A 27,330-nucleotide genomic window follows, 5' to 3' on the forward strand; every position below is an offset into this window, starting at 1 on the left:
TTCAGTCACAGAGAGGTCCCTTTCCCCACGGGCTCTTCCTGATCCTCTCCCATAGAGATGCAGGGAGTGGGCATTCTGTGCTCAGAGAAACTGCTCTGCCACCCCCCCCAACCAGGCACCCCAGAAAGCCTCTCTTTCTCTCTCTCCTCCCCAGTTAAAGGACGTATGGAGGGAGCTGCCCCCAAACACATTTCAAGTCCCTCTTGGCTGGAGCTTGAACAGCTGCAACTGCTAGTTCTTAAAGGTTACAGAGTAGGTAGAAGGGATCTGTCGCCCTTCCAATGTTGCCGAAATGCAACTCCCAGCTCCCTCTCTGGCTGCTAAGGCTGATGGGAGTTTAACTCCAAGAAAGCCTGGCGGGTCATGGGCTCCTCACCCATCTCCAGTGAGCCTCTGCATCTTGCACAGCCAGCCCCTCCCCCAGCTTTGCCCTTTCCAGGCCAGGAGGTGGCGAGGTCTCTGGGACCCTTCCAGGCACCCACCAATGTAGTTCATGATAAATCCCTGCCCTTTTCCAAAGATGAGCCCAGCCGGGTCCGAGTGGAACTGGATGGTCAAGTCTGGCGTGGAGGAGTAGAGTTTCTGAGGCCCACTGCTGCCCAGGTAGTGTCCCAAGATGTGGGTGCTGACGTCGTCTCCATCATAGACAGTGAGGATATCGCTGTTGCTCAGGTTCAGACTGTGCCGGGGGACGGGGAATGGGCAGGCAGAGAAAGAGAGGGTCACCGTGAGAGGAGTCATAGAATCATAGAATCATAGAGTTGGAAGAGACCACAAGGGCCATCAAGTCCAACCCCCTGCCAAGCAGGAAACACCATCAGAGCACTCCTGACATATGGTTGTCAAGCCTCTGCTTCAAGACCTCCAAAGAAGGAGACTCCACCACACTCCTTGGCAGCAAATTCCACTGTTGAACAGCTCTTACTGTAGAATCATAGAATCATAGAATCATAGAGTTGGAAGAGACGACAAGGGCCATCGAGTCCAACCCCCTGCCAAGCAGGAAACACCATCAGAGCACTCCTGACATATGGTTGTCAAGCCTCTGCTTAAAGACCTCCAAAGTAGGAGACTCCACCACACTCCTTGGCAGCAAATTCCACTGTCGAACAGCTCTTACCGTCAGGAAGTTCTTCCTAATGTTTAGGTGGAATCTTCTTTCGTGTAGTTTGGATCCATTGCTCTGTGTCCGCTTCTCTAGAGCAGCAGAAAACAACCTTTCTCCCTCCTCTATGTGACATCCTTTTATATATTTGAACATGGCTATCATATCACCCCTTAACCTCCTCTTCTCCAGGCTAAACATGCCCAGCTCCCTTAGCCGTTCCTCAGAAGGCATCGTTTTCAGGCCTTTGACCATTTTGGTTGCCCTCCTCTGGACTCCCTGGAAAAGACCCTGATGTTGGGAAAGATGGTGGGCACAAGGAGAAGGGGACGACAGAGGACGAGATGGCTGGATGGTGTTCTCGAAGCTATCAGCATGAGTTTGACTAAACTGCGGAAGGCAGTGGAAGACAGAAGTGCCTGGCGTGCTCTGGTCCATGATGACTAAACGACTGAACAACAAATGTTTTAAGAACATATATTTAATTTACAGGAAAATCAAGTTGTTACAGTGTGGTATGATGAACATATGTCTAAAGAAACCAATAAAAAAGAACAGCAAAAAAGAAGAAGAAAGAACAGGAGCGGCAGGCAAAGCTCACGGCATGAAGATCAGTGAATCTCTGCATGGCAAGCAGACAGGGGACAATATCAGAAACTGGTAACCCCTCACTGGTCTCACTTCTAAATTCAACACAGTAGCAGAGCTTCTATTGGCCAGCAGAGGGTGCTGCTCTTCAGTAAATTCAAACTTTCCCCTTCAACTCAGAGTTGATGGCAAATATTTGGGCGTGGGGGCAGGTGGAGTCAAGGAGAAACACCAGTCTGCCAGCCAGCCAGAAAAGAGCCCCGCCATGTTATTGTGTCTTTATCAGTAGGAATCCGCAGCAGCCCAAAGCATTCACAGTTATCACCATCTGCTAATGTTTGCACACTAAAGTGTGACTTCCAGAACACCACGGGGTTCTCAGTTCTGTTTAATAATTTTAAGGTCCTGATGCTGGTGGCAGGAGATGGGTGAAGGAGAGATGCAGAAGCTGCAATAAAAAGTCCCCTGGAGGGAGCAATGGGAAGGGCTAGCAGAGTACCATCTAAGACATGGGTAGGCAAAGGGGTGCCCTCCAGATGTTGCTGGGTTATAACTCCCATAATCCCTGGTGCCACTGGGCTGATGAGAATAGGAATCCCAAGAACATTTGGAGAGCACCATGTAGGCTACCCTTGGTCTAAGGTGTAAATTGCACCAAACCGTGCTGGTCCACAACAAGAGAGAGAGCACTTGGAAGTCACCTGTTGTGAAAATCTCAAAATATCCCAAGGGCTGCCACATGGAAGATGGAGCAAGCCTGTTTTCTGCTGTTCCAGAAGGGAAAACTGGAACCAATGGATTCATATGATAAGAAAGGAGGTTCTGACGCAACATTAGGAATAACATTCTGGTGGTAAGAGGTACTCGACTGTGGAACAGGCTCCCTTGGAAGCTTCCTCATTGGGTGGGCATCTGTCAGAGACTCTTTAGCTGTGATTCCTGAATTTCAGGGGGCTGAACTAGATGACACTTGGGGTACCTTCCAACTCTACAAGTCTATGATTCTGTCTCCCTTGCATGGAATTCTGCCTTGCTCAGATCTGCCCCCACTCCTTGCCTCAGCCCATACAACTGCTGAGGCTCCCTCCTCATCCTTGGCTGTGCGCCAGCTTAGCTGGGAATTTGATTAAAGTTCTTCTTGGAAGCCACTTGGATAATCCCACTGGAAAGCTGACATTTTATAGTAAATCGTGGCTTCCTGTCAAAAGACTGTTTTCCTGGTGACATTTATGCCTGGTAACACACAGTCCCTTCTTAGACACAAAGTCAGAAAAGCTAAAGCACAGAATGAACTCAGGCTTGCTAGAGAGGTTAAAAGCAACAAAAAAGGCTTTTATGGGTATGTTCGTAGCAAAAGGAAGAACAAAGAAACAGTGGGGTCACTCAGAGGAGAAGATGGTGAAATGCAAACAGGGGACACAGAAAGGGCTGAACTCCTCAATGCCTTCTTTGCCTCAGTCTTCTCCGATAAAGAAAACAATGCCCGACCTGAAGAATTTGGAGCAAATGATTCAGCAAAGGAAACACAGCCCAGAATAACTAAGGAGATAGTACAAGAATATTTGGCTAGTTTAGATGTATTCAAGTCTCCAGGGCCAGATGAACTGTATCCAAGAGTATTAAAAGAACTGGCAGATGTGATCTCAGAACCACTGGCAGTCATCTTTGAGAATTCCTGGAGAACAGGCGAAGTCCCGGCAGACTGGAGGAGGGCAAATGTTGCCCCTATTTTCAAAAAGGGGAAAAGAGAGGACCCAAATAATTACCGCCCAGTCAGTCTGACATCAATACCAGGGAAGATTCTGGAGCAGATCAATAATAATAATAATAATAATAATAATAATAATAATAATAATAATAATAATAATTTATTATTTGTACCCCGCCCATCTGGCTGGGTTTCCCCAGCCACTCTGGGTGGCTTCCAACAAAGATGAAAAATACACTAAAATGTCACATATTAAAAACTTCCCTGAACAGGGCTGCCTTCAGATGTCTTCTGAATGTCAGGTAGTTGTTTATCGCTTTGACATCTGATGGGAGGGCGTTCCACAGGGCGGGCACCACTACCGAGAAGGCCCTCTGCCTGGTTCCCTGTAACTTGGCCTCTCGCAGTGAGGGAACCGCCAAAAGACCCTCGGAGCTGGACCTCAGTGTCCGGGCAGAACAGTAAGTAAACAGTCTGTGAGCACCTAGAAAGGAATGCTGTGATCACCAATAGTCAGCATGGATTTCTGAAAAATAAGTCATGTCAGACTAACCTGATCTCGCTTTTTGACAGAATTACAAGCCTGGTAGATGAAGGGAATGCAGTGGATGTAGCCTACCTTGATTTCAGCAAGGCATTTGACAAGGTGCCCCATGATATTCTTGTAAAGAAGCTGGTAAAATGCGGTCTTGACTATGCTACCACTCAGTGGATTTGTAACTGGCTGACTGACCGAACCCAAAGGGTGCTCATCAATGGTTCCTCTTCATTCTGGAGAAGAGTGACTAGTGGGGTGCCACAGGGTTCTGTCTTGGGCCTGGTCTTATTCAACATCTTTATCAACGACTTGGATGATGGACTCAAGGGCATCCTGATCAAATTTGCAGATGACACCAAACTGGGAGGGGTGGCTAACACCCCAGAGGACAGGATCACACTTCAAAACGACCTTGACAGATTAGAGAACTGGGCCAAAACAAACAAGAAGAATTTTAACAGGGAGAAATGTAAAGTGTTGCACTTGGGCAAAAAAAAAAAAAACAAATAAAAAAAATGAGAGGCACAAATGCAAGATGGGTGACACCTGGCTTGAGAGCAGTACATGTGAAAAGGATCTAGGAGTCTTGGTTGACCACAAACTTGACATGAGCCAACAGTGTGACGTGGCAGCTAAAAAAGCCAATGCAATTCTGGGCTGTATCAATAGGAGTATAGCATCTAGATCAAGGGAAGTAATAGTGCCACTGTATTCTGCTCTGGTCAGACCTCACCTGGAGTACTGTGTCCAGTTCTGGGCACCAAAATTCAAGAAGGACACTGACAAACTGGAACGTGTCCAGAGGAGGGCAACCAAAATGGTCAAAGGCCTGGAAACGATGCCTTATGAGGAACGGCTAAGGGAGCTGGGCATGTTTAGCCTGGAGAAAAGGAGGTTAAGGGGTGATATGATAGCCATGTTCAAATATATAAAAGGATGTCACATAGAGGAGGGAGAAAGGTTGTTTTCTGCTGCTCCAGAGAAGCGGACACGGAGCAATGGATCCAAACTACAAGAAAGAAGATTCCACCTAAACATTAGGAAGAACTTCCTGACAGTAAGAGCTGTTCAACAGTGGAATTTGCTGCCAAGGAGTGTGGTGGAGTCTCCTACTTTGGAGGTCTTTAAGCAGAGGCTTGACAACCATATGCCAGGAGTGCTCTGATGGTGTTTCCTGCTTGGCAGGGGGTTGGACTCGATGGCCCTTGTGGTCTCTTCCAACTCTATGATTCTATGATTCTTTTCTCCTAAGAGCTGAGGAGAGCACAACTTTAATGGGTTCACACAGAGAGCTAAAACCTTCTGATTCTGAGGACTGCTCCAAATACGACAAACAGACACTGCAGACTGGAAAAGGACCTACCCTGGATTAGAAGGCTGACCAAAGATTTGGAGAGGGAAGGGTGGGTGGGATCTTCCTTCAAGCTTCCTTCAAGGGTGGATGTAAATTGCCCTCTTCTTATTCTCAAATCACAGGTCAGCCAGAAAGGGTCGTGCTACTGCGACCCACACACCTGCCAACCACTACTGTTTGTGACCTGCAGAGCTGTGAAATCCAAACCCCCAAAGCCAGCAACTGGCATGTCATTGGCCCGAAGTGCAACGCAAGAGAGCACCCTTGCAGGGGTGGGGCGAGGTGACCTGCTGTCCTCTGACTGGAGCTGGCAGCCACCATTTAGACGTGGTTGCCAGGCTGTTGTAGTAGTTGCAGACTCTTCAGAAGCAGCAGCTGGTTCAGAGGATGGGCCCTATATTGCGTGTTAAATAAGCATAAGGTCTGCAGTCTTGAACTGGGAAGCCCCTTTGGTCCCCTTGAAATCTCCAGGTGCTGCTTCCAGAGGTGGAAAGCCTGCAGCTCACACTTGCAACTTTTCCGCAGTGTCCACATGACATCACTGGTATAAAAAGGATAGCCTGTATTCCCTACCCCCAATCCCTTAATCCAGATTTTCCCTATCCATGACAAATCCAATGCATTATTTAAAACAAACAAACAAACAAGCAGACAGACAGACAGACAGACAACCCATGCAGTTGCTGGCAGCTCTTTTGCAATTATCTATGTGACCTGTTTGTGATGCTAAGCCCCCATCTGGAGTCCTCCCAACTCTGGGGTGCCTTCATCTCCAGCTGCTCTTTGGCCCCTGGCAACTAATTCCCAAGGATAAAATGCAGTCGTCCAATGAATATTCCTAAATGGCAGCTTCGCTCAGAAATACACAAATAAATTGGGTCTCCTGCTACATGTTTAATTTCTTAACATCCGAATCATAGTTAGATCCCACCTATGAATTTCAGAGCAGTGTCCATAATTGTTTCCCCATTTCTTCCTCCCAATAAGCCTGCAGTGTAGGCCAGACCAAGAGAGAGGGGTTGAGCTTCATGGCTGGGGTTGGGGCTTTTCCTCACCTATTTACCTCTCTGTTGAATGTTAGGAGGGCATAGGAAAATATCTGCTTGTCTGTCTCTGAACCTAGACAGGGGAAGAGGAATGATTGGCCAGGCAGGGCCAGACTCTGGTAATATGGTATCCTGAGCAAGGACAACGTTGGGCACCACCCACTAAATATTTCTTATTTTCACAATAATTCCTTTTGGTGCAGTTGCTTTTTATGGATCTTCTCAGTAGATACTCGTATCAATATAGGGATGGTGATGCTCCTCTTCCGCTCAGTGCCCGGGGGGGGGGGCTGCCCGCCATGCGCTGAGTCTGCTTCTGGGCCAGGGAGACAGCTGTTCCAGCATTGGTCTGCCAGCCCCGCCCTGGCGTGGAGGCCGTCTGTTTGCCTCCATGCTGCAGTCAGAAATCTCAGCTTGGTGTTAGATGGGAGGCGTGTGGATTTATCGCAAGACAAAGACCCATCAGGCTTAAATAAATGGAAGGCGGGTATTTACAAAGCCTTCAGTGAGCTCAAGTGGTAAATAAAGTTGTGGAACTAGCTCTTGCCTAAACCGCAAAGCGGCTTTTGCCAAGGGAATTTCTCTCTGATCCCTTCAAGCAAGTCGGAGGGAGGAGGGCGACTGATGCTAAAGGAGCTGCTCCGTAGGAATCTATGCTGTCTGCCCTATTATCAGATGTGATTTGCCTGCTGTAGCTACTCGGCAGCATTTTGTGCATGCTCAGAGACATTTGTTTTCTCCATCAGTTTCTAGTGTATAACAAAGCTGTCCGCTGCCTCATCTTCCTGCCCCTCCCTCCCCCTATGCCACCCCCCCCAAAAGATCACGGCAGCATGCATATAATTCCTTTTTTAATCATCATCTGTAGGGAAGTCTATACTGAGAGCCAGAGATTTGCTCAAGGCCTCCCAGTTTCCTGGCTTGAGAGGATATCTACACCTGGATCTTCACTGGCTAATCACAACCATCTCTCTGTTCCCCTGACTTGCTCCCTTGCTTTATCCTCCATTGCCAGACATCTCCCTGTCTCTCCACCCTCAACGTGTGGAGGGGAAGAATCAGGTGCCTTAGGGGACTCACTCATTAGTGGGGTCCTGGCAAGAGGGGGCAGGGGAGACGAGACAACAGCTCTGTCCCGGACATCTCGGCTTGAGCCTGCAGGCTGGTCTCCTGCCCAACAGCTGATCTTATTTAATAGAGAGCCAGTTTGTGTCAGGGACTGGGCAGAGGAGGAGTGGTGGAGGCCGCCTCCCCATCCTGACTCTTTCAGGGGAGAGGAAGAGGAGGACAGTGTAGATTTACAACAGGGGTTTGAAGGAGGTAGAAGCTCAGAGGCAGATGAGGGGGAAAACTGGGAAATCACGGGAGAGACAGAGAAGAAGAAGAAGAGGAGTTTGGATTTGATATCCCACTTTATCACTACCCTAAGGAGTCTCAAAGCGGCTAACATTCTCCTTTCCCTTCCTCCCCCACAACAAACACTCTGTGAGGTGAGTGGGGCTGAGAGACTTCAAAGAAGTGTGACTAGCCCAGGGTCACCCAGCAACTGCATGTGGAGGAGCGGAGACGCGAACCCAGCTCACCATATTACGAGTCTACCGCTCTTAACCACTACACCACACTGGCTCTCTGAGCATGCACATCCTTCTGACACGCTGTCATTAGAAAGCATTGCAGACCAAGCATTGCATCACCAAGAACCCTGTGAGCCTTAAAAGTAGGAGAGCAAAGAGCTCAAAGACAGAGGGCACATAGCAGCACCTGTAGAGGAGACAATGACCAATGAGGAAGTGGGAAAGAAGGAGGGGTGGAGATTCACTTGGGACAACGCCATTATCCAAGAGGCTGGGGTCCATAGCCTCTCTGTGTAAAGATTAAAATAAAAAAGGACTGCATGGAACTTTTCCTTGTCTTTATCGTTGACAGCATGTGCTTAGATGCTTGGGATGCTTTGAAATGTTTTCAGCTGGTTTTAAATGTTTTTAGTGTCATAGAAATTATAGAAAAAAAATAGAATTAAAATTTGAAATGTGTGTGAGAAAGGCTGAACAAGTGAAGGTTGGAAAGTGAAGGTTGTGATTGTGGGAGAAGTTTCTGAGAAGGACAGAGTGAGACACAAGCAGGAGCTGTTGCTCTGACTGTTGAGGGCAAAGGAAGGAGGGATGCCAGAGTGATTAAACCAGTATAAGCTGGAAGATGGAAGTCCTGCCATAGAACTGCCGCTTTGCTTCCCTTTGCTTGTAAGTGTATACATGTTTGTGCCTTTGCTATATTTGTGTTGCTACCTCTCAACTCCTTGCTGGCTGAGGTTGTGTTACACTGGCCTTGCAACACCTAAATAAATGTCCTGCTTGACTGACAATTGGACTCCGGCCATCCACAATTCAGGAGCAGCCACTGAAAGGGCTCCCCTGGGTCATTCCCAGCTGTGCCTCTGGTTTGAATGGGACCAAGATGGGACCAGAGAGAGAAGTTGCTCACCTGAGGATCTCAGCATATGGCAAAGCCATCTGTCAGGTAGCCTGGGCCTGAGCATCCCCACCCATTGTGTGGAGGATGCTCTAAAGGGTCTGAGCAGCAGGTTTTGCTGCATCACAGAGAATGCCTGCTTAGTTATTAAAAAGTCTTTATCCCTTTCCTTTCCTTGCCTGCTTGCCTTTATCACATAGAACTGTAAGGTCAGAAGGGATCCCGGGGGTTATCTAGTCCAACTGCACTTTCACCAAGGAACTGGCTAGAGATAATTTACTTTATTATTTACTAAACAATATTTATATATTGCTCAACTGTAGGAAAAGCCTCTAAGTGGTTTACAAAAATATAATATAAAATATCAACATGTCAAAAGCAAGTATTTAAAAATATTCAAAAGATAAGGGCAGTGGTTAAAATCAGTGCAGCTTTGAAAGATCCATTCTGCCATTTTGACTCAAAATGATATCCAGTTATATCCAAACAGACATGCAAACCTGCTCCTTGATCTTGAGAGCCACCAAGCAAAATCTGGTCATGATCTCTTAAGAAGTGTTCAAATACAAGCAACTTTTCAAAATATTGTGTGTGTGTGTGTCAGCCTGTATGATGAGTCCCTTCAATGGAGCAATGCACACAGCTGAGAGAGGCACTCAGTCCAACAAGTAGGAAAACTACTCACAACTGGATGTCCAGGAAAATGCGCTTCTCCTCTCCGACGTGCACCCTCCAGACACAGTCCTCGCCCTCGGCATAGGGCTCCGGCCAGTTGGGGGAAAGGATCACCCCTGCCCCAGTGGAGAGCTCCCCTCCGCACATTGCTGTAACATCAAGAGAGGCCAGATTTAAATGGCCAGGATGCAGCTCAGAGCCACTTGGGAAGGCCAGATCTGAGCTGCCTCTGCTGTCGTTTGCTAAGGAGTTGCACATGGAGTCTGCTCAGCCTCTGCTGAGGATGAGATCTGTTCCTGGGGAACCAAAAGGTAGTGGCAGGCCTTGGCGGGAGGCTGCTGTGAGGTGAGTGAAGCAGAGGGTGGCTTGCTCTGGGCAAAGGACAGAAAGGCCATCTGAGAGCAGCACAAGAAGCAGAGGTGGTGCTGGACTGAGACCTGGGAGACCAGAGTACTAGTGCCCTCTCAGCCAGTCTCAGCCTTACCTACCTCATAGAGTTGTTATGAGGATAACATGGGAAGAAGGAAAACCATGGATACATTGGCTTAGGGTACAAATAATATTACCAACTCTCCAATCCCTGTAGTTTTGTACATTATTATTATTATGCAAATTGTAAGGAGAAGGGTGAATCTATACATGACACACATATTGCACAGCAGCTGCCCACCCTGGTGGTTGGTCCTTCTGCTCTGGTGGGTGGGAGAGGGGCCCAAGAGTGGCGGCTAGCTGACCCATGTTGGCTGTTCAGTTGACTTTATGCCATTTTTAGTTTATCACATGTTCATTATTGTACCCTACCCTGAGATCTACTGTGATGAAGACTAGGCTATAAATATTCCTAGCAAACATACAGAAATAACAAAGGCAAGGAGCCCCTGTGTGAATGGCCCCCTGCAACCATTGTTATGCCCATTTTCATCTTGGTACAAAACAACAGAAAGAAAGAAAGAAAGAAAGAAAGAAAGAAAGAAAGAAAGAAAGAAAGAGGACTTGTGTGTGCGCATGCGTTTGTGAAAAAACATCCCCCAAGAACAGGTGAGTTGAAGCCCTGCAGTGCGGAGGTCTTCCCGCTCCTTCCTCTCACCTCTGCACAGTGGCTCAGTGTCATTCCAGTAGGGCTCCCTGATGTTGATGCACTCAATGATGGCTGGTCCTTGCTCCAGAGAGTGGCCAGGTTCACAGGTGAACTCCACAATGGTCCCAAGGTTGTAGGTGGGATCAGAGGCGGTGAAGTTCCCATTCTGGATGTACGGCTCATAGCAGTGACCTTTCTCAAAAGCTTGAAGAGGAACAGAAGGACAGCCATTGTTTGCATGCACAACCCCCCCACCTCCTCCCTCTGCCAGAGTGGGCCCTCCTCTGATTGGATCAGGCCTTCCCTTCTGTATTCTAGACAGAGAGAAAGAGGAAAAGAGGAATAATGAGAGGCAGAGAGGCAGGAAGCGCGACAAAGAAGGACTAGGAACTTGTAAGAACATGAGAAGAGCCTGGTGGATCAGCCCAAGGGCCCACCTAGTCCAGCCTCCTGTTCTCACAGGGGCCAACCAGATGCCCTTTATGGGTAGCCCCAAAGCAGGAGCTGGGCACAGCTGCCACTCTCCCCTCATGAAACTTCCATCAACTGGCATTCAGAAGCATCCTCTGAGTTCCAGTGTTATCTGAGAGGGAGAAAAACTTTCCTCAGCCCACCTTCTCCAGGCCAGGCATAATTTTATCTTGCGGGGGTGACATGGAGCCAGTGCCTGAGGATGAAGGAGAGGGGCTTGGCAGGTGGTTCTCAGTTTACCAGAAGAGGTAAGTTTCTGGAGCCTGTCTTCTCCACTGCCCATCCACCTGCTTTTCATTGCTGTTTTGCCCTCTTTGCTCCTTCTTGCCCCTCTGGTTTCTTTCTTTCTGTTTCTCTTTTGAGATCATGTAATGAGCAGCTAGGCTGCATTTTTACATGCTAGATTGAAAGAGCAGAAGTCCTTGCAAGTGTTGGCGGCGGAGGGGGCTGGAGAGAACTGCTTCCCCTTTAAATCTCCCCAGAAAGAGGCTGATCCATCTTTACTTCCCTGGGGAATGAGCTATTTTTTCTGTTCCATCCTAATTAAAATGAAGAGCTGGGATGCTCAGCCAGAGGCCTGCCTGGCCAAGAGTGAGCGCTGGGACCACAGACAGCATCCATCCCTCAGAGCTACGTCTCCCTTGTTGCTTTCATCAAGGGAGCTGGGTGGGACTGATGCAGAAAACAGAAGAAAGGGTTTGAACTGCAACTGTGCAAAGGATTTAGGTCCACAGTTAAGGAAGGAAGCCTGTTTCTTCCTCACCTTCTTAGGAAGATCAAGAATTAAAGCCCCAGACCTCCCCCCAAGCAGCCGCAATGTAGAATCTTGAAAGGCCTCCCTGGGGTGCTCTGTCCTTGTGTATGGCATGATGCTTTGCTGTCTCCCCTCTCATACAGATTCTCCAATGTGTACATTTAGTTTTAGAGTAGCACATGCATTCCCCCCTTCTTGGAAAGGCACATCCTAGCAAGAGGGGCAGCTTTGGACTGTTAAAAACTGGAGGAATCTGGTGTCACTTCCTTTGTAGCTTGCTATCACCATTCCCTGTTGTCAGGGGCTCAGGGACAGAGGCACAGGGGAGAGAGGAGATGGAGAGCGAAGGGGAGGGATCTGAGGGCAGCATAGGGGAGTATGACAGTGACCCGAGAGATTCCATGAGCTTCTCCAGCGAATCAGAAGATTCCCAGAAGGAGGCGCCGATGGTCAGGGTGAGGGGGGTCCCAGGGGGGACACACCAGAAGCAGGGGGCCAGCGGGGACTCCCAAAGCAGCAGCTGGAGATCAGGACCAACTTCCCCACCAGAGCAGAGTGGGGGGGGGGAAGAGGCCCAGGTGTCAGGTCCAGCTAGCCCCCCCCCCGAAGGGGGAAGCAGTGACAGGAGCAGTGAAACGGTCAGGAGGAAGGTTACCGGCTGGGCGCGCGCGCCAAGTTCAAATGTACAGGCGCGCGCGAAAGCAGAAAGCCCGGATCGGGAACCAGGTCCTAAAGCCCGCCGGAGGCAGGGGGAAGACTCAGGGGACTCAGCGTCAGAAGAATCTAGGAAGGGAGAAACCCCAGCGGAGTTGGGCAGACCCAGCGGAGGAAAGAGCAGAGGAAGAGGTGGAGCAAGGCCAGGGTCTTAAACTGGTGTCTGGGGGGCGGAGACTCAGACGGAGCTTCAGCGGTCTAGAGTCTCAGACGTAGAGCTGCACGCTGCTGATGTGATAGAGAAACTGAACTTCAATAAAGACTTCTGTATATAATAACGGACTGGCGTTGGTCCTTGTACACTGCCCAGAAACACTGCCCTGCCTCGGGTCTTGTTGTGGGCTTCTCCAGGGGCACCTGTTTGGCCACTGCTGGGACCATGGCTTTGGGCTGATCCAGCAGCCAGATCTCCATCTGCTCTTCATTCCCTGGTGAGGAGCTGGAATCAAGGAGATTTCTCTGCCTGGAAGGCCATTTCAAAATAATCCCTGACACCACCAATGTGACTGGAGACAAAGAGATCCAGCAGCCTATGTAGCTGCTTTAGATAATGCACTTGTCTTTTATAATCTTATTTGGCTTTTCAAGCTTGCAACGGGATCCACTCTTTGCATTCAGTTTTGCACACAGAATACCTGGGGGGGGGGGGAGAGAACTGTTGTTCCCTACATTCTAGATTAGGAGCTGCCACCACGAGAGTGGATGATGCCCCCCTCTTCCTGACTCACACCACATTTCATGGCAATCTCCTGAGGTTTCCATGTCCAACTTGTGTCTCTGCACCCCTGCATCTACCCAGCTGTATTTATATTGCATATGCATTCTGGGTTGATGTTACAGGAACGAGAGAGTTGATGGTCCAAAATGCTCAACACTTCAACAGAAAAGTGGGACTTTGGGGGTTATCTAGCCCACCTCTCTGGCTCAATGCAGGATCTGCAACTACAGCTCTCCCCGACAGACAGCCGCCTTAGCCTCTAAGAACGTAAGAAGAGCCTGTTGGATCAGGCCAATGGCCCATCCAGTCCAGCCTCCTGGTCACCCATGGGATGCCCCAGAGCAGCACCCAGGGACAAGAGCCCCTCCCCTCCTGTGGTTTTCAGCAATAACGATGCAGAAGCCTTTCTGCCTGACGGTGGAGGCAGAGCAGAGCCCTCCTGGCTAGCAGTCCCTGATCACCGTCTCCATTCAGCAGTATAATTCTCTTTTAAAGCCATCCAAGCTGGAAGCCATCCCTGCCTCCTGGGGGTGCGAGTTCCAGAGCATCACTATGTGCCTCCCCCTTCAATACACACATACCTTCACTTGCCACCACCTCCCACCCCAAGTGCTCTCGTGCAGGCATGGAGTACAGCTGGCCTTCCGGATGTGGTTGGACTCCAACTCCTCCGGCTTGTGCCTGCTGGCCATGTTGGTTCGGGGTGCAGGGAGTTGTCGTCCAATCCCATCTGGAGAGCACAGATGTCCATTCCTCCTCTTTCCTGGTACGGAAAGTGCCTCTGCCCTCTGGTCCTGCTGGTTGCCCTCTTCCACCCAGCCCAATAGCATCCTTGTTGAGCTAGGATCACTGGAACTGCCCACAAGACAGCTTTGGGGTTGTGGGCTGTTGTTGTTTTAGCCAGATTTTGTGGGGGCCCAGGCTTCACCCCTGCAGGGCCTTCCTTACTGCCAGACCAACTGAGCCTTGTCCCCTTTATAACTGGACAGGCAAACCAGCAGTTTCCCCGGCGCCTGGCAAGTGTTGCAGTGAAAATTGCTGATGCCCAATGAGGCCAACTCTCTCTGCTCTTGCCCGGGACATTACAATCAATGCCTGGATTAATTGCCTTAATCTATCATGATCAGCAGGACTGCAAAGGGACTCCCTGCTGCATTTCCATCATCATCAGAACCGCAAGTGGGGAGGGAATCACCTTCGAAGCGGATGTTGAACGTAGGGATGGTGCTGGGGTCCTCCGAGGCAAAGTCGATGCGTAAGGTGGTGCCTTCGCTGATCACCCCCTCAAAGGGGACGCTGTCGCTCTGGTGGGAGTTGTAGAGCACGGCCGACTGGTTGCTGTCTCCGTTGTAGACCAGTATGCTGTGGGTGTGGGGGATGGGACGGGACAGGCACAGGGTCAGGAAGGCCAGACAGAAGGTCCAAGGGCTCCCTCCCAGAATCCTCTGCTGCCACCTGTCCCAGTTTGCCTAAGGCAATTGCTTGCTTTCTGGGAATTGTCCCTCTTTTGCCTTTGGGAAGAAGGAGTCTCCTGGGTGCAACTCTAAGAATATTTCCTAGACTCGCCTTTAAAAATCTCCCCTCCCCCCAGTGCCATGTGCCCTCAATAATAACATTATGATGAAAGGAAAGATCAAAGTGCTGGGACAACAGACATGAAAGCAATGAGATCCAGCAGAGCTATAGCATCCCTGCACAGACACATCAAAGAGCAGGCAGGGATGTCTTCAACCAGTACACATTACCTGTTTGGTTTCCCTGGCCCTGCACCCCCCCAATCCCCTCCTATTAATGAAGCAATCATCTGAGTATGTGCAACAGCTGTCTCAAATGGAAACACCTCGTTGAACTGTGAAGTTTTCCATTTGGATGGGAGCTGATTTGAGGGGAAACCCATCAAACAGTTGCATTTTTCAAGAAACTACAGGATAGATATGGATTGTGGTTAACCTTGTGTGTATATATCTCTAAAAGCCAGTGGAGGGAGTCTGGGGGTTGCAGAGTAAGCAGCAATGTGTACTCTTGTCATGTGTGGGGAAGCGTCATAGCTCAGTGGCAGAGTGTCTGCCTTGCAAGCAGAGGGTCCCCAGGTCAATCCCTGGCCATCTCCAGGAGTGGTTGTGCGAGAGCCCTTCCCGAAACCCTGGGGTGCTGCTGTCTGCCACTGTTGACAATTTTGGGCTTGTGGGCCTGATAGACGGGCTTGGTATACAGCAGCCTCCTTGGTTCAGTCCAATGCTCTCTCTGTTTCTCTAGTTCACATTTGGTTCAGCTCCCACCTCCACACCTCCATTTTTTTTAAAAAAAACAACTAAGAGCAGGGGATTACCATTAACAACTCTCTGTGAGCCCTTTTGTGACTCTCTCCATCCCAGAATTTTCATCTTGGTGAATTGTCCCACCCTGCTCATTCCTCTTGCTCTTGCTCCTGCTCCTGCTCCTGCTCCTGCTCCTGCATGAAGCCATTATTTTAGAAGGATTATACAAGCTGAAACTCTCTCTCCACCTATGTGTTTACTGCAGTCATAAACAGATGTTTTACTCTTGGATTTCACTACAGCTCATAAAGTTGCTTTATTGCCCATTACCAGACTGCATTTTCTAATGCTCCTTTAAACACAAGCGTCAGTTCCTTAAACAGCCTTGTGTGTTGCAGGAGGCCTTCTGTCGACTGGTGCTCCTCCTTGAGGCTTGGGGGTTCCAGCAGGATTGTTCTGGGGTTGGGAGGAGAACTGGGCTCTGGACATGCGGCTTCCAGGCTACCAGGACTGGCAGTCATGTAAGGAAGAGAGTGAACGGCCTTCCCTTCCCTTCTGTCACAGGGGCAATTTTGAAGACCATGTTTGTTTGTCAGACATTTTCACCAATCCAACCCAACCTACTTTTCTGTTCTCATCCCAGACCTGTGGCGTAATCGTTCAGTGTGTCTGGCTGTTAACCAGAAGGTTGGTGGTTCAATTGCTGATTCTTTGATTTCTTTTCTTTGCTATGTTTGCACCTTTTTTGTTGTCAATAAATAAACAGTTAAGGTAATTTCCCTGAATAACTCATCCATCAGAATTATTGGGAGGGGGCAGAATTTTGCAGACAGATCTGGAGTGGGGCCCAGTGGATTTGCACATCTTATGTGTTTCCCCTCCTTCCCCAGCAGATGCCAGCTGGGCCACAACTCAGAGATCTCTGCACTCACTGAGCTGGAGCAGCAGCTGGAAGGAGACCTCACCTTTGCTTGTCTCCCAGCAGGAGCCTCTCAAAATGCAGGTGGAGCTTCTGGTCCCCCTGGGTGCTGATGGTCCAGGTGCACAGCATGCTCTCAGTGTGATTCCTCCAATGAGTCGGGGCCAGGATGCGTCCGATGATGGCGTTGTGCACTGTTCCTCCACAGGGTGCTAGAGATGCAGGTGGTGGTGGGGGGGAGAGAGACGTGTGTGTGTGTGTGATCATCAGACAGTGACATCTTGCACCAGGCACCCACATCCTTGCACTCCCAGCTCTGTATACCTGAGCAGATGGGCTCTGGGCTGCTCCAGTGCGGCTTGGAAGCATTAATGCAGGTCAGAACTTCTGGACCTTCCAGCTCATAGCCCAGGTGACAGTGGAAGTGTGCTGTGCCACCAGGATGCAGGCCCATGACGGTGACTTCCCCAGAATCTGGTCTCCGTGGGAAGCTGCAGCTCAGCATAAATACTGCAATGGAAGTGAACAGATGGGATTACAATCAGGCCCTGGAGGAGCACCTACCATGTCCCTAAGGGATGTAGCATATCTAGGCTGCTGGGTTTTGCAAGACCGTGGTTGTTGAGATCCTGTCTCATGAATATCATCTGGCCAATGGCAAGAGAGAACATAAGCAGAGCCTTCTGGATCAGACCAGCACCCCAATTGGAAGGAATCCAAATGTTCTGTATCCTCCAGGCATGCTTGGAGTTGTTCAGCAACCACCCACTCAATTACCTTGCCCAAGAATGGAAGATTTGAGACTGGGCAATAATTGGCCATATTGGCCAGGTCCAAAGATGGTTTTTCTAATAAGCGCTTTAATAACCACCTCTTTCAGCAGGTCTGCAAAGGCTCCCTCACAGAGAGAAGCATTCACCATCCTATGGAGCCCATTGTCCAGCCCTTCCTAGATCACTTTTATGAGCAAGTTGCATATGATCAGTTTCAACTCCCAGGCCCACAAATATTAGTGCTTGGCCTCCACATGTCTCTCTCCTGTTTCTAAAAGCCAGAAGCTGCTCTCTGCTTCTTGAGCCAGGGAGGGAAAAAAGAAAGGCAGGTGGATGGAGCTCTGCTCTAAGGGGCCAGAAGCAGCAATAAATTCACTCCTTAAAGAGATTTTTGGAGCTGCTGCTATTCAGTGGACGGGATTAAATTAGAGGAACTAGTGGTCTGACTGGTGTAAGCTATCTTCTTAGGTTTCTCCATAAAGAACTTCTGGGATTCCTTGCTTATCAGGTGTTAGGCATTAAAATCCTAATTAAAAGCCCCCCTTTTTCTGAATGCCCCAAATATTTCTGGGGGGATTTGGGGGAAACTGGGGGTTGATATGGGTTATTGGGGAGGGTATTAATGTGGGAGAATAAATCAATTAAATATTACTTCAATCTGAGATGCTTTGGGGGCTGCTGAAGAAGAGTTGAACTGATTCAGAGAAGGATCTGTTGGTTTCCAGCAGGCTAGCTCTCCGATCGTGAAGACCACGCTTTTCAGAACACCATTAGATTAGTTATGCTGCTCATCATATTATGGGTTACATAATAGTAACTGCAGGTGCCCAGGACTCTGAGCTTTCATTCTTTCCCTCCACTACCTGTTTTTAAAATATGTCTCTACAGTGGCGGGCACACCCGGGGGGGGGGGCAGGGGGTGGAGGGAACCCACTGCTGCTCACTGACTCTCCTCCAATCTGCTCCCAGGTCCAACCTGACCTGGGAACAGAGCTGCATCTGGGCGCGAGGAAGCTGCCTAGTCCTTGCATGACTCTCCACTCTGCCTCTTGGTCAGGTCTGATCCGGGAGTGGAGCTGCAGCCAGGAATAAGGGAGCTGCTAATGCATTAGCAGCTCCCTCTCTCATGCAGTGCAGCCAAGGAGAGGGGTAGCAGCTCTGCTGCCAACTCTCCTCCACTCCGCCTTGTGGGAATGTCAAGTACAACATTCCTAGAGTGAACATGTTTACACATGGGGAGGAATGTTTGTCCAGCCAGCAGGTAAACTTCCTGTTTCCTTCTGGGCTGGGACAGACTTCCTCTGCATGTGACTAAGAGGTGGGTGTGGCCTCACCTGTGCAGGTAACAACAAAAGCACAGGGCAGGGCAGCCATCTCTCTCTTTTTTTGACTACATGCATCGAAGAAGCAACATCTGCTTTGCCAAAGATGCCCAAAGGGACTGTCTTCTTATGAATCATAGAATCATAGAATCATAGAATCATAGAGTTGGAAGAGACCACAAGGGCCATCGAGTCCAACCCCCTGCCAAGCAGGAAACACCATCAGAGCACTCCTGACATATGGTTGTCAAGCCTCTGCTTAAAGACCTCTAAAGAAGGAGACTCCACCACACTCCTTGGCAGCAAATTCCACTGTCAAACAGCTCTTACTGTCAGGAAGTTCTTCCTAATGTTTAGGTGGAATCTTCTTTCTTGTAGTTTGGATCCATTGCTCCGTGTCCGCTTCTCTGGAGCAGCAGAAAACAACCTTTCTCCCTCCTCTATGTGACATCCTTTTATATATTTGAACATGGCTATCATATCACCCCTTAACCTCCTCTTCTGCAGGCTAAACATGCCCAGCTCCCTTAGCCGTTCCTCATAAGGCATCGTTTCCAGGCCTTTGACCATTTTGGTTGCCCTCCTCTGGACACGTTCCAGTTTGTCAGTGTCCCTCTTGAATTGTGGTGCCCAGAACTGGACACAGTACTCCAGGTGTGGTCTGACCAGAGCAGAATACAGTGGCACTATTACTTCCCTTGATCTAGATGCTATACTCCTATTGATGCAGCCCAGAATTGCATTGGCTTTTTTAGCTGCCGCGTCACACTGTTGGCTCATGTCAAGTTTGTGGTCAACCAAGACTCCTAGATCCTTTTCACATGTACTGCTCTCAAGCCAGGTGTCACCCATCTTGTATTTGTGCCTCTCATTTTTTTTGCCCAAGTGCAATACTTTACATTTCTCCCTGTTAAAATTCATCTTGTTTGTTTTTGCCCAGTTCTCTAATCTGTCAAGGTCGTTTTGAAGTGTGATCCTGTCCTCTGGGGTGTTAGCCACCCCTCCCAGTTTGGTGTCATCTGCAAATTTGATCAGGATGCCCTTGAGTCCATCATCCAAGTCGTTGATAAAGATGTTGAATAAGACCGGGCCCAAGACAGAACCCTGTGGCACCCCACTAGTCACTCTTCTCCAGGATGAAGAGGAACCATTGATGAGCACCCTTTGGGTTCGGTCAGTCAGCCAGTTACAAATCCACTGAGTGGTAGCATAGTCAAGACCGCATTTTACCAGCTTCTTTACAAGAATATCATGGGGCACCTTGTCAAATGCCTTGCTGAAATCAAGGTAGGCTACATCCACTGCGTTCCCTTCATCTACCAGGCTTGTAATTCTGTCAAAAAACGAGATCAGGTTAGTCTGACATGACTTATTTTTCAGAAATCCATGCTGACTATTGGTGATCACAGCATTCCTTTCTAGTTGCTCACAGACTGTATGCTTAATGATCTGCTCCAGAATCTTCCCTGGTATTGATGTCAGACTGACTGGGCGGTAATTATTTGGGTCCTCTCTTTTCCCCTTTTTGAGAATAGGGACAACATTTGCCCTCCTCCAGTCTGCCGGGACTTCGCCTGTTCTCCAGGAATTCTCAAAGATGACTGCCAGTGGTTCTGAGATCACATCTGCCAGTTCTTTTAATACTCTTGGATGCAGTTCATCTGGCCCTGGAGACTTGAATACATCTAAACTAGCCAAATATTCTTGTACTATCTCCTTAGTTATTCTGGGCTGTGTTTCCTTTGCTGAATCATTTGCTCCAAATTCTTCAGGTCGGGCATTGTTTTCTTTATCGGAGAAGACTGAGGCAAAGAAGGCATTGAGTAGTTCAGCCCTTTCTGTGTCCCCTGTTTGCATTTCACCATCTTCTCCTCTGAGTGACCCCACAGTTTCTTTGTTCTTCCTTTTGCTACGAACATACCCATAAAAGCCTTTTTTGTTGCTTTTAACCTCTCTAGCAAGCCTGAGTTCATTCTGTGCTTTAGCTTTTCTGACTTTGTGTCTACACGTGCTGGCTATTTGTTTGAATTCCTCTTTGGTGGTTTCCCCCCTTTTCCATTTTTTGTACACATCCTTTTTTAATCTTAATTCAGTTAAAAGTTCTTTAGATAGCCACCCTGGCTTCTTTAGGCACCTTCCATGTTTCCGTCTCATTGGTATTGCCTGTCGTTGTGCTTTTACTATCTCCCTCTTAACAAACTCCCAGCCATCATGAACTCCCTTTCCTTTAAGTATTGCTGTCCATGGGATCTCACCCAGCACTTCCCTAAGTTTTATGAAGTCGGCTTTCTTAAAGTCAAGAAATTGAGTCCTAGTATGCTTGGCTGCTCCTTTCCGCTGTATAGTAAACTTCAGAAGAGCATGATCACTCGCGCCTAATGATCCTTCCACATCTACCCCACTAACCAGGTCATCAACATTGGTTAGGACCAGATCTAAAATGGCTGTTCCTCTTGTTGCTTCTCCCACTTTCTGGACAATGAAGTTGTCTGCAAGGCCAGTGAGGAATCTGTTTGACCTTATGCTCTTGGCTGAGTTTGACGTCCAACAAATATCCGGGTAATTGAAGTCCCCCATTACTACTATCTCCCTTCCTTTTGCATGCTTGGCCATCTGTTCCAGGAAGGCATCATCTATGTCCTCCGTTTGGCTTGGGGATCTATAGTAAACTCCCACAATGAGGTCTCTGTTATTCTTCTCTCCCTTAATTTTGACCCAAATGCTCTCACTTTGGCTTTGAGGTTCTAAATCTTGGATCTCTTCACAGGTATACACATCCCTGACATATAACGCCACTCCTCCTCCTTTCTTGTCTGGTCTGTTTCTCTGAAATAGATTGTATCCCTCCATTAATACATTCCAATCGTGGGACTTATCCCACCAGGTTTCAGTGATGCCTATTATGTCATATTTAGTTTGCTGTACCAAGAGCTCAAGCTCATCTTGTTTATTTCCCATGCTTTGCGCATTAGTGTACAGACATTGAAGTCCATTAATCATTCCCCCGTGTCTGTTATTTAAGGATTTTTTCCTCCCACCACTAGGTCCGCGTGCTGTTTGCTCCATTTGGTCTATGACATTTGGATGATCATCTTCATTAATTGATAGACTCCTACCTTCAGGAGCATTGTCTCCCTCCCCCACATTAGTCAGTTTAAAGCCCTCCTGATGAGGTTTCTGAGATTTTTGGCAAAAACATTTCTCCCAACCGTTGTGAGGTGCAGCCCATCGCTTGCCAGAAGTCCATCTTCAAGAAACTGCAGTCCGTGATCTAAGAATCCAAACCGTTCCTGTTTACACCATTTGCGAAGCCAGCTGTTCACTTCCACTATTTTCCCCTCTCTCCCTGGGCCACGTCGTTCAACTGGGAGGACAGACGAGATGACAATTTGTGCATTTAGTTGCTTCAATTTCCTGCCGAGAGCCTCGTAGTCTCTTTTGATCTTCTGGAGGCTATTGCTTGCAGTGTCATTGGTTCCCACATGAACCAAGAGGAAGGGGTATTCGTCAGTGGGTTTTATGATTCCTTGCAGTCGTTCAGTTACATCTTGGATCTTAGCCCCGGGGAGACAGCACACTTCCCGAGACATCTTGTCAGGCCCACAGATCACTGCTTCTGTTCCCCTCAGTAGGGAATCCCCTATCACCACTACACGCCTCCTCTTGGGTTTGGTCGGGGTTCTTCCGTGAGCTGTCCGTTCCAAGGTCACCTGCACATTCCCTGAGGACTGACTTTGCTGCTCGTCTTCATATACCTGATCGACTGTAATGAGGGAGAGATCCTCAAATGGAGTCTGCTCTTCGTCTTCCATGCTAGGGGAGAGGACCTCAAAGCGATTGTGTATTTCTAGACAATCAGAGTGGACCCTGGGCCTCCTACTTCTTTGAGTCACATTTCTCCATATATCTGGCTCCTGTGTTGGTGAACAAGCCTCCTTCTCAGGGGAGTCCCCTGTCTCCTCCTTGGTGGGGACGGTGTGCTCTGTTGCTTCCAAGAAGAGCTCCAGCTCTCTAATTCTATGGAGCGTAGCTACACGTTCCTCCAGTTAGAATCATAGAATCATAGAATCATAGAGTTGGAAGAGACCACAAGGGCCATCGAGTCCAACCCCCTGCCAAGCTGGACTTTGTCTTTTAATAGGGCAATCAACATGCAATTGCTGCAGGTAAAGCTGCCTGCAACCTTTGGCAAGATGGCAAAGATAGTTGAGATAGTTTCTAGGTATATGTTATTTTTCTAAGCTAAGTCTGCCTTCTGGGATCCTATTGTGAACAGAATGTTGTGTGAGTAAACCTTATTATACTTTTATAGAAGACTGTGTCGTGTCTTATCTTTTATGAGGGAATAAGGGGAAAATCCCAGAACAGTTATTATAGAGGCTTTAGCGAGCCTGACGAAATGCATCCGCTGCAAGTTTAAAAAGGGGAATGTTACTCTGCTGAAATTGTGGAACTTGTTAACGCAAGTTGGAAAAAGATATAATCAAACAATATACCCTCTCCTGCATCCCTGAACATTCCCACACAACCCCCGGGTCAGACCTGACCTGGGAGCAGTGCTGGTGCTGGGTGCACACTGGAGGCAGGCTCTGATGGGAGCTTGTTGTGGTGTGCCTTGTCGCACCCCCTCCCAAAAATGGGCCTGGGGCAACACACACACCCAGCCCTCCACACTATGCCAGTGTTTCTCTAGCCACCATAGAAAAAAAGTTATGAAACAAAATGTGCAGGCAACTTTCTGTGAAATGAGCCAGCCAGACTGCTATAACCTGGCAGAGTTTTCCATGAAGTCATCAGGCTGTATGAGTCCCTGGGGTCCCAAAGAGTTTCTGTTTAGTGCACCTTCCCTGTTTTTGCTGTTTTTCTTGCTTGTAATAAAATTATTATTATAATAATAATTATCTGTCTATATCAGAAGGAAGTCTCTTTGGGTTTAACGGGGCTTACTCCCAGGTAAGTAGGCACAGGGTGTTGTTGTTGTTTATTCATTTAGTCGTGTCCAACTGTTCGTGACCCCATGGACCAGAGCACGCCAGGCACGCCTGTCTTCCACTGCCTCCCGCAGTTTGGTCAGACTCATGTTTGTAGCTTCGAGAACACTGTCCAACCATCTCGTCCTCTGTCGTCCCCTTCTCCTTGTGCCCTCCATCTTTCCCAACATCAGGGTCTTTTCCAGGGAGTCTTCTCTTCTCATGAGGTGTCCAAAGTATTGGAGCCTCAGCTTCACGATCTGTCCTTCCAGTGAGCACTCAGGGCTGATTTCCTTAAGAATGGATGCGTTTGATCTTCTTGCAGTCCATGGGACTCTCAAGAGTCTCCTCCAGCACCATAATTCAAAAGCATCAATTCTCCGGCGATCAGCCTTCTTTATGGTCCAGCTCTCACTTCCACACATCACTACCGGGAAAACCATGGCTTTAACTATACGGACCTTTGTTGACAAGGTGATGTCTCTACTTTTTAAGATGTTGTCTAGGTTTGCCATCGCCTTTCTCCCAAGGAGCAGGCGTCTTTTAATTTCGTGACTGCTGTCACCATCTACAGTGATCATGGAGCCCAAGAAAGTAAATGGCTACTTCTTGAAAATACAGACATTTTGGATTTAGAAGGTTTTAACAACGTATTTGGATGGCATGCATATCTGTGGTATGATAAGGTCAAAGCACATAAAGCATTTAAAAATCATATTGTCAGGAAAGCATTGTTTAATGTTTGGATAAGATACAAGGACTTATTGGAAAATAAAATCCCAAGGTGGTTGTCACTGATGGAAGCGAAAGCTCAGTAAAAGCTCAATATGGCCGAAATATTGGGAAATTTTGGAACAAGATGGAGATAGACTGAAATCGCAGAGTTTTGAGAAACTAAAAAACAAAGTGCGAGACTGGCTTCATTATTATCAGATAATGGAGGCATACAATTTGGACAAGAAAATTGGCTTTCAGGTGGAAAAATCAAAATTGGAAACAGAACTGTTAGAATCCAAAACTAAGAATTTGTCAAGAATGTATAACTTGCTGTTGAAATGGAATACTCAGGATGAAACGGTGAAATCTGCTATGATTAAACGGGCACAAGATGTTGGACATAACATAATGATGGCTGACTGGGAACAGTTATGGACCACAGGTCTGAAGTTTACGGCATGCAATGCCTTAAGAGAGAATATTATGAAAATGGTATACAGGTGGTACATGACTCCAGTCAAGCTTGCAAAAATCTATCACTTGCCCGATAATAAATGTTGGAAATGTAAAGAAACTGAAGGTACATTCTTTCACCTTTGGTCGACGTGCCCAAGGATTAAGGCTTTCTGGGAGATGATATATAATGAAATGAAAAAGGTATTTAAATATACCTTCTTGAAGAAACCAGAGGCCTTTGGAAGAAATTTAAAGACTATCTACAGAAATATTGTAAAATTGATGAATGTTAGAATGATGTTGGATAGAAATTAAGTAGTTTTCAGCTGTAATATTATAAGGGAATATGAAAAATGGATTATTTAGGTAAAAACTTAATGTCATAATATTTTAAAATTAAAGACTAGGATAAACAAAGAGGGTAGGGATTTGCTGAACCAACAAACTGAATTGGAATACAAAAAAGGGAGGTGTGAGGAGGTCCGGGAAATAAGCTAATGAAAAATAAGTAATGGAAAGATGAAGTTGATTTTAACCATTTTTTTTAATTTTTTTATTTTTATTTTTTATTCTGTAATACTTTGAAAATCTTAATAAATATCTTATATAAAAAAAGAAAGAAAGAAAAATCTCTCACTGCCTCTATTTCTTCCCCTTCTATTTGCCAGGAGGTGATGGGACCAGTGGCCATGATCTTCGTTTTTTTGATGTTGAGCTTCAAACCATATTTTGCGCTCTCCTCTTTCACCCTAATTAAAAGGTTCTTTAATTCCTCCTCACTTTCTGCCATCAGGGTTGTGTCATCTGCATATCTGAGGTTGTTGATATTTCTTCCAGCAATCTTAATTCCGGCTTGGGATTCATCCAGCCCAGCCTTTCGCATGATGAATTCTGCATATAAGTTAAATAAGCAGGGAGACAATATCCAGCCTTGCCGTTCTCCTTTCCCAATTTTGAACCAATCAGTTGTTCCATATCCAGTTCTAGCTTCTTGTCCCACGTAGAGATTTCTCAGGAGACAGATGAGATGATCAGGCACTCCCATTTCTTTAAGAACTTGCCATAGTTTGCTGTGGTCGACACAGTCAAAGGCTTTTGCATAGTCAATGAAGCAGAAGTAGATGTCTTTCTGAAACTCTCTAGCTTTCTTCATAATCCAGCGCATGTTTGCAATTTGGTCTCTGGTTCCTCTGCCCCTTCGAAATCCAGCTTGCACTTCTGGGAGTTCTTGGTCCACATACTGCTTGAGCCTGCCTTGTAGAATTTTAAGCATAACTTTGATGGCATGTGAAATGAGTGCAATTGTGCGGTAGTTGGAGCATTCTTTGGCATTGCCCTTCTTTGGGATTGGGGTGTAGACTAATCTTCTCCAATCCTCTGGCCACTGCTGAGTTTTCCAAACTTGCTGGCATACTGAGTGTAGCACCTTAACAGCATCATCGTTTAAAATCTTAAATAGTTCAGCTGGAATATCATCACTTCCACTGGCCTTGTTATTAGCATTGCTTTCTAAGGCCAATTTGACTTCACTCTCCATGATGTCTGGCTCAAGGTCAGCAGCCACACTACCTGGGATATAAGAGACATCCATATCTTTCTGGTATAACTCCTCCTTGCCACCTCTTCTTGATATCTTCTGCTTCTGCTAGGTCCTTTCCACTTTTGTTTTTTATTATCGTAATCTTTGTACGAAATGTTCCTTTCATATCTCTTTACAGCATTGGACTTTCCTTTCGCTTCCAGGCATATCCGCAACTGAGCGTCCTTTCGGCTTTGGCCCAGCCGCTTCATCAGCTCTGAATCTACTTGTACTTGTCCTCCACTCTTCCTCAGTAGCATGTTGGACGCCTTCCGACCTGAGGGGCTCATCTTCCAGCGTCATAACTTTTTGGTGCCTGTTGTCTTTGTCCATGGAGTTTTCTTGGCAGGGATACTAGAGTGGCTTGCCGGTTCCTCCTCCAGGTGGATCACATTTGGTCAAAACTCTCCACTATGACCTGTCCATCTTGGGTGGCCCTGCACGGCATAGCTCATAGCTTCTCTGAGTTATTCAAGCCCCTTCACCACGGCAAGGCAGTGATCCATGAAGGGGAGGCACAGGGTGGCAGCCCACAATTTGCTTTAGGGTTGGCATTGGTGAAAACATGTCTCTTCTTGTGTGTTTGACAACTGCATCTCCACAATCGGGATCAGTAGGAGAGATCTGACTTCCCCTTGTAAGCCAAGGGAGGAAAATCAGCAGACTGTGATTTTATGCAACATCCCCCTCATGGCAGCCATTTCGTGACTGGTGCCCTCAGCATCCTCTCAAAATGTGAAATGTGCTCCAATAGTTCAAAAAGGTTGGTGACACCCCCCCCCCGCCAAATGCACAGTAGCTGCATAATCCAGGGCTTCCTCCTCACCTTGGCAGCCCCCCCCCGGGACAGGGAAGATGTTCTGCCCCTAACAAAAAGCCCCTGTACCTTGATAATGCAGCTGGAAAGTCCCAATCACGTCGTCTTGGAAGGTGCGGAAGAAGACTGAGATGGTATTGGTGGGGCTGCGTATGACTTGGCCCTCCACCAGGAGTGTCTGATTGGCCAGGACTATCAGCTGGTCATCATCCATGCCTCGGATAGACAGCACTTCCCCCTCGGAGAGGTTGACGCTTTTCACCTGTGTCCCAGGGAAGGAGAAAGACGCCATGAGATGCCC

The 27,330-nt window shown here is 47.7% G+C and overlaps 1 protein-coding gene across 1 annotated transcript in view; it reads right to left on the minus strand.

Annotated features, from left to right (window-relative positions):
- SEZ6L (seizure related 6 homolog like) overlaps positions 1-27,330 on the minus strand; it is a 166,934-nt gene that overhangs the window by 16,864 nt on the left and 122,740 nt on the right. The window contains 7 exon segments of the mRNA XM_082203772.1: positions 483-679; positions 9,494-9,632; positions 10,571-10,765; positions 14,414-14,580; positions 16,442-16,607; positions 16,720-16,905; positions 27,099-27,291. Coding sequence (XP_082059898.1) covers positions 483-679; positions 9,494-9,632; positions 10,571-10,765; positions 14,414-14,580; positions 16,442-16,607; positions 16,720-16,905; positions 27,099-27,291 — 1,243 coding nt within the window.

Source organism: Podarcis vaucheri (genome assembly GCF_965113315.1).
Source record: "Podarcis vaucheri genome assembly, chromosome: 16".
Classification (NCBI taxonomy): Eukaryota; Metazoa; Chordata; class Lepidosauria; order Squamata; family Lacertidae; genus Podarcis; species Podarcis vaucheri.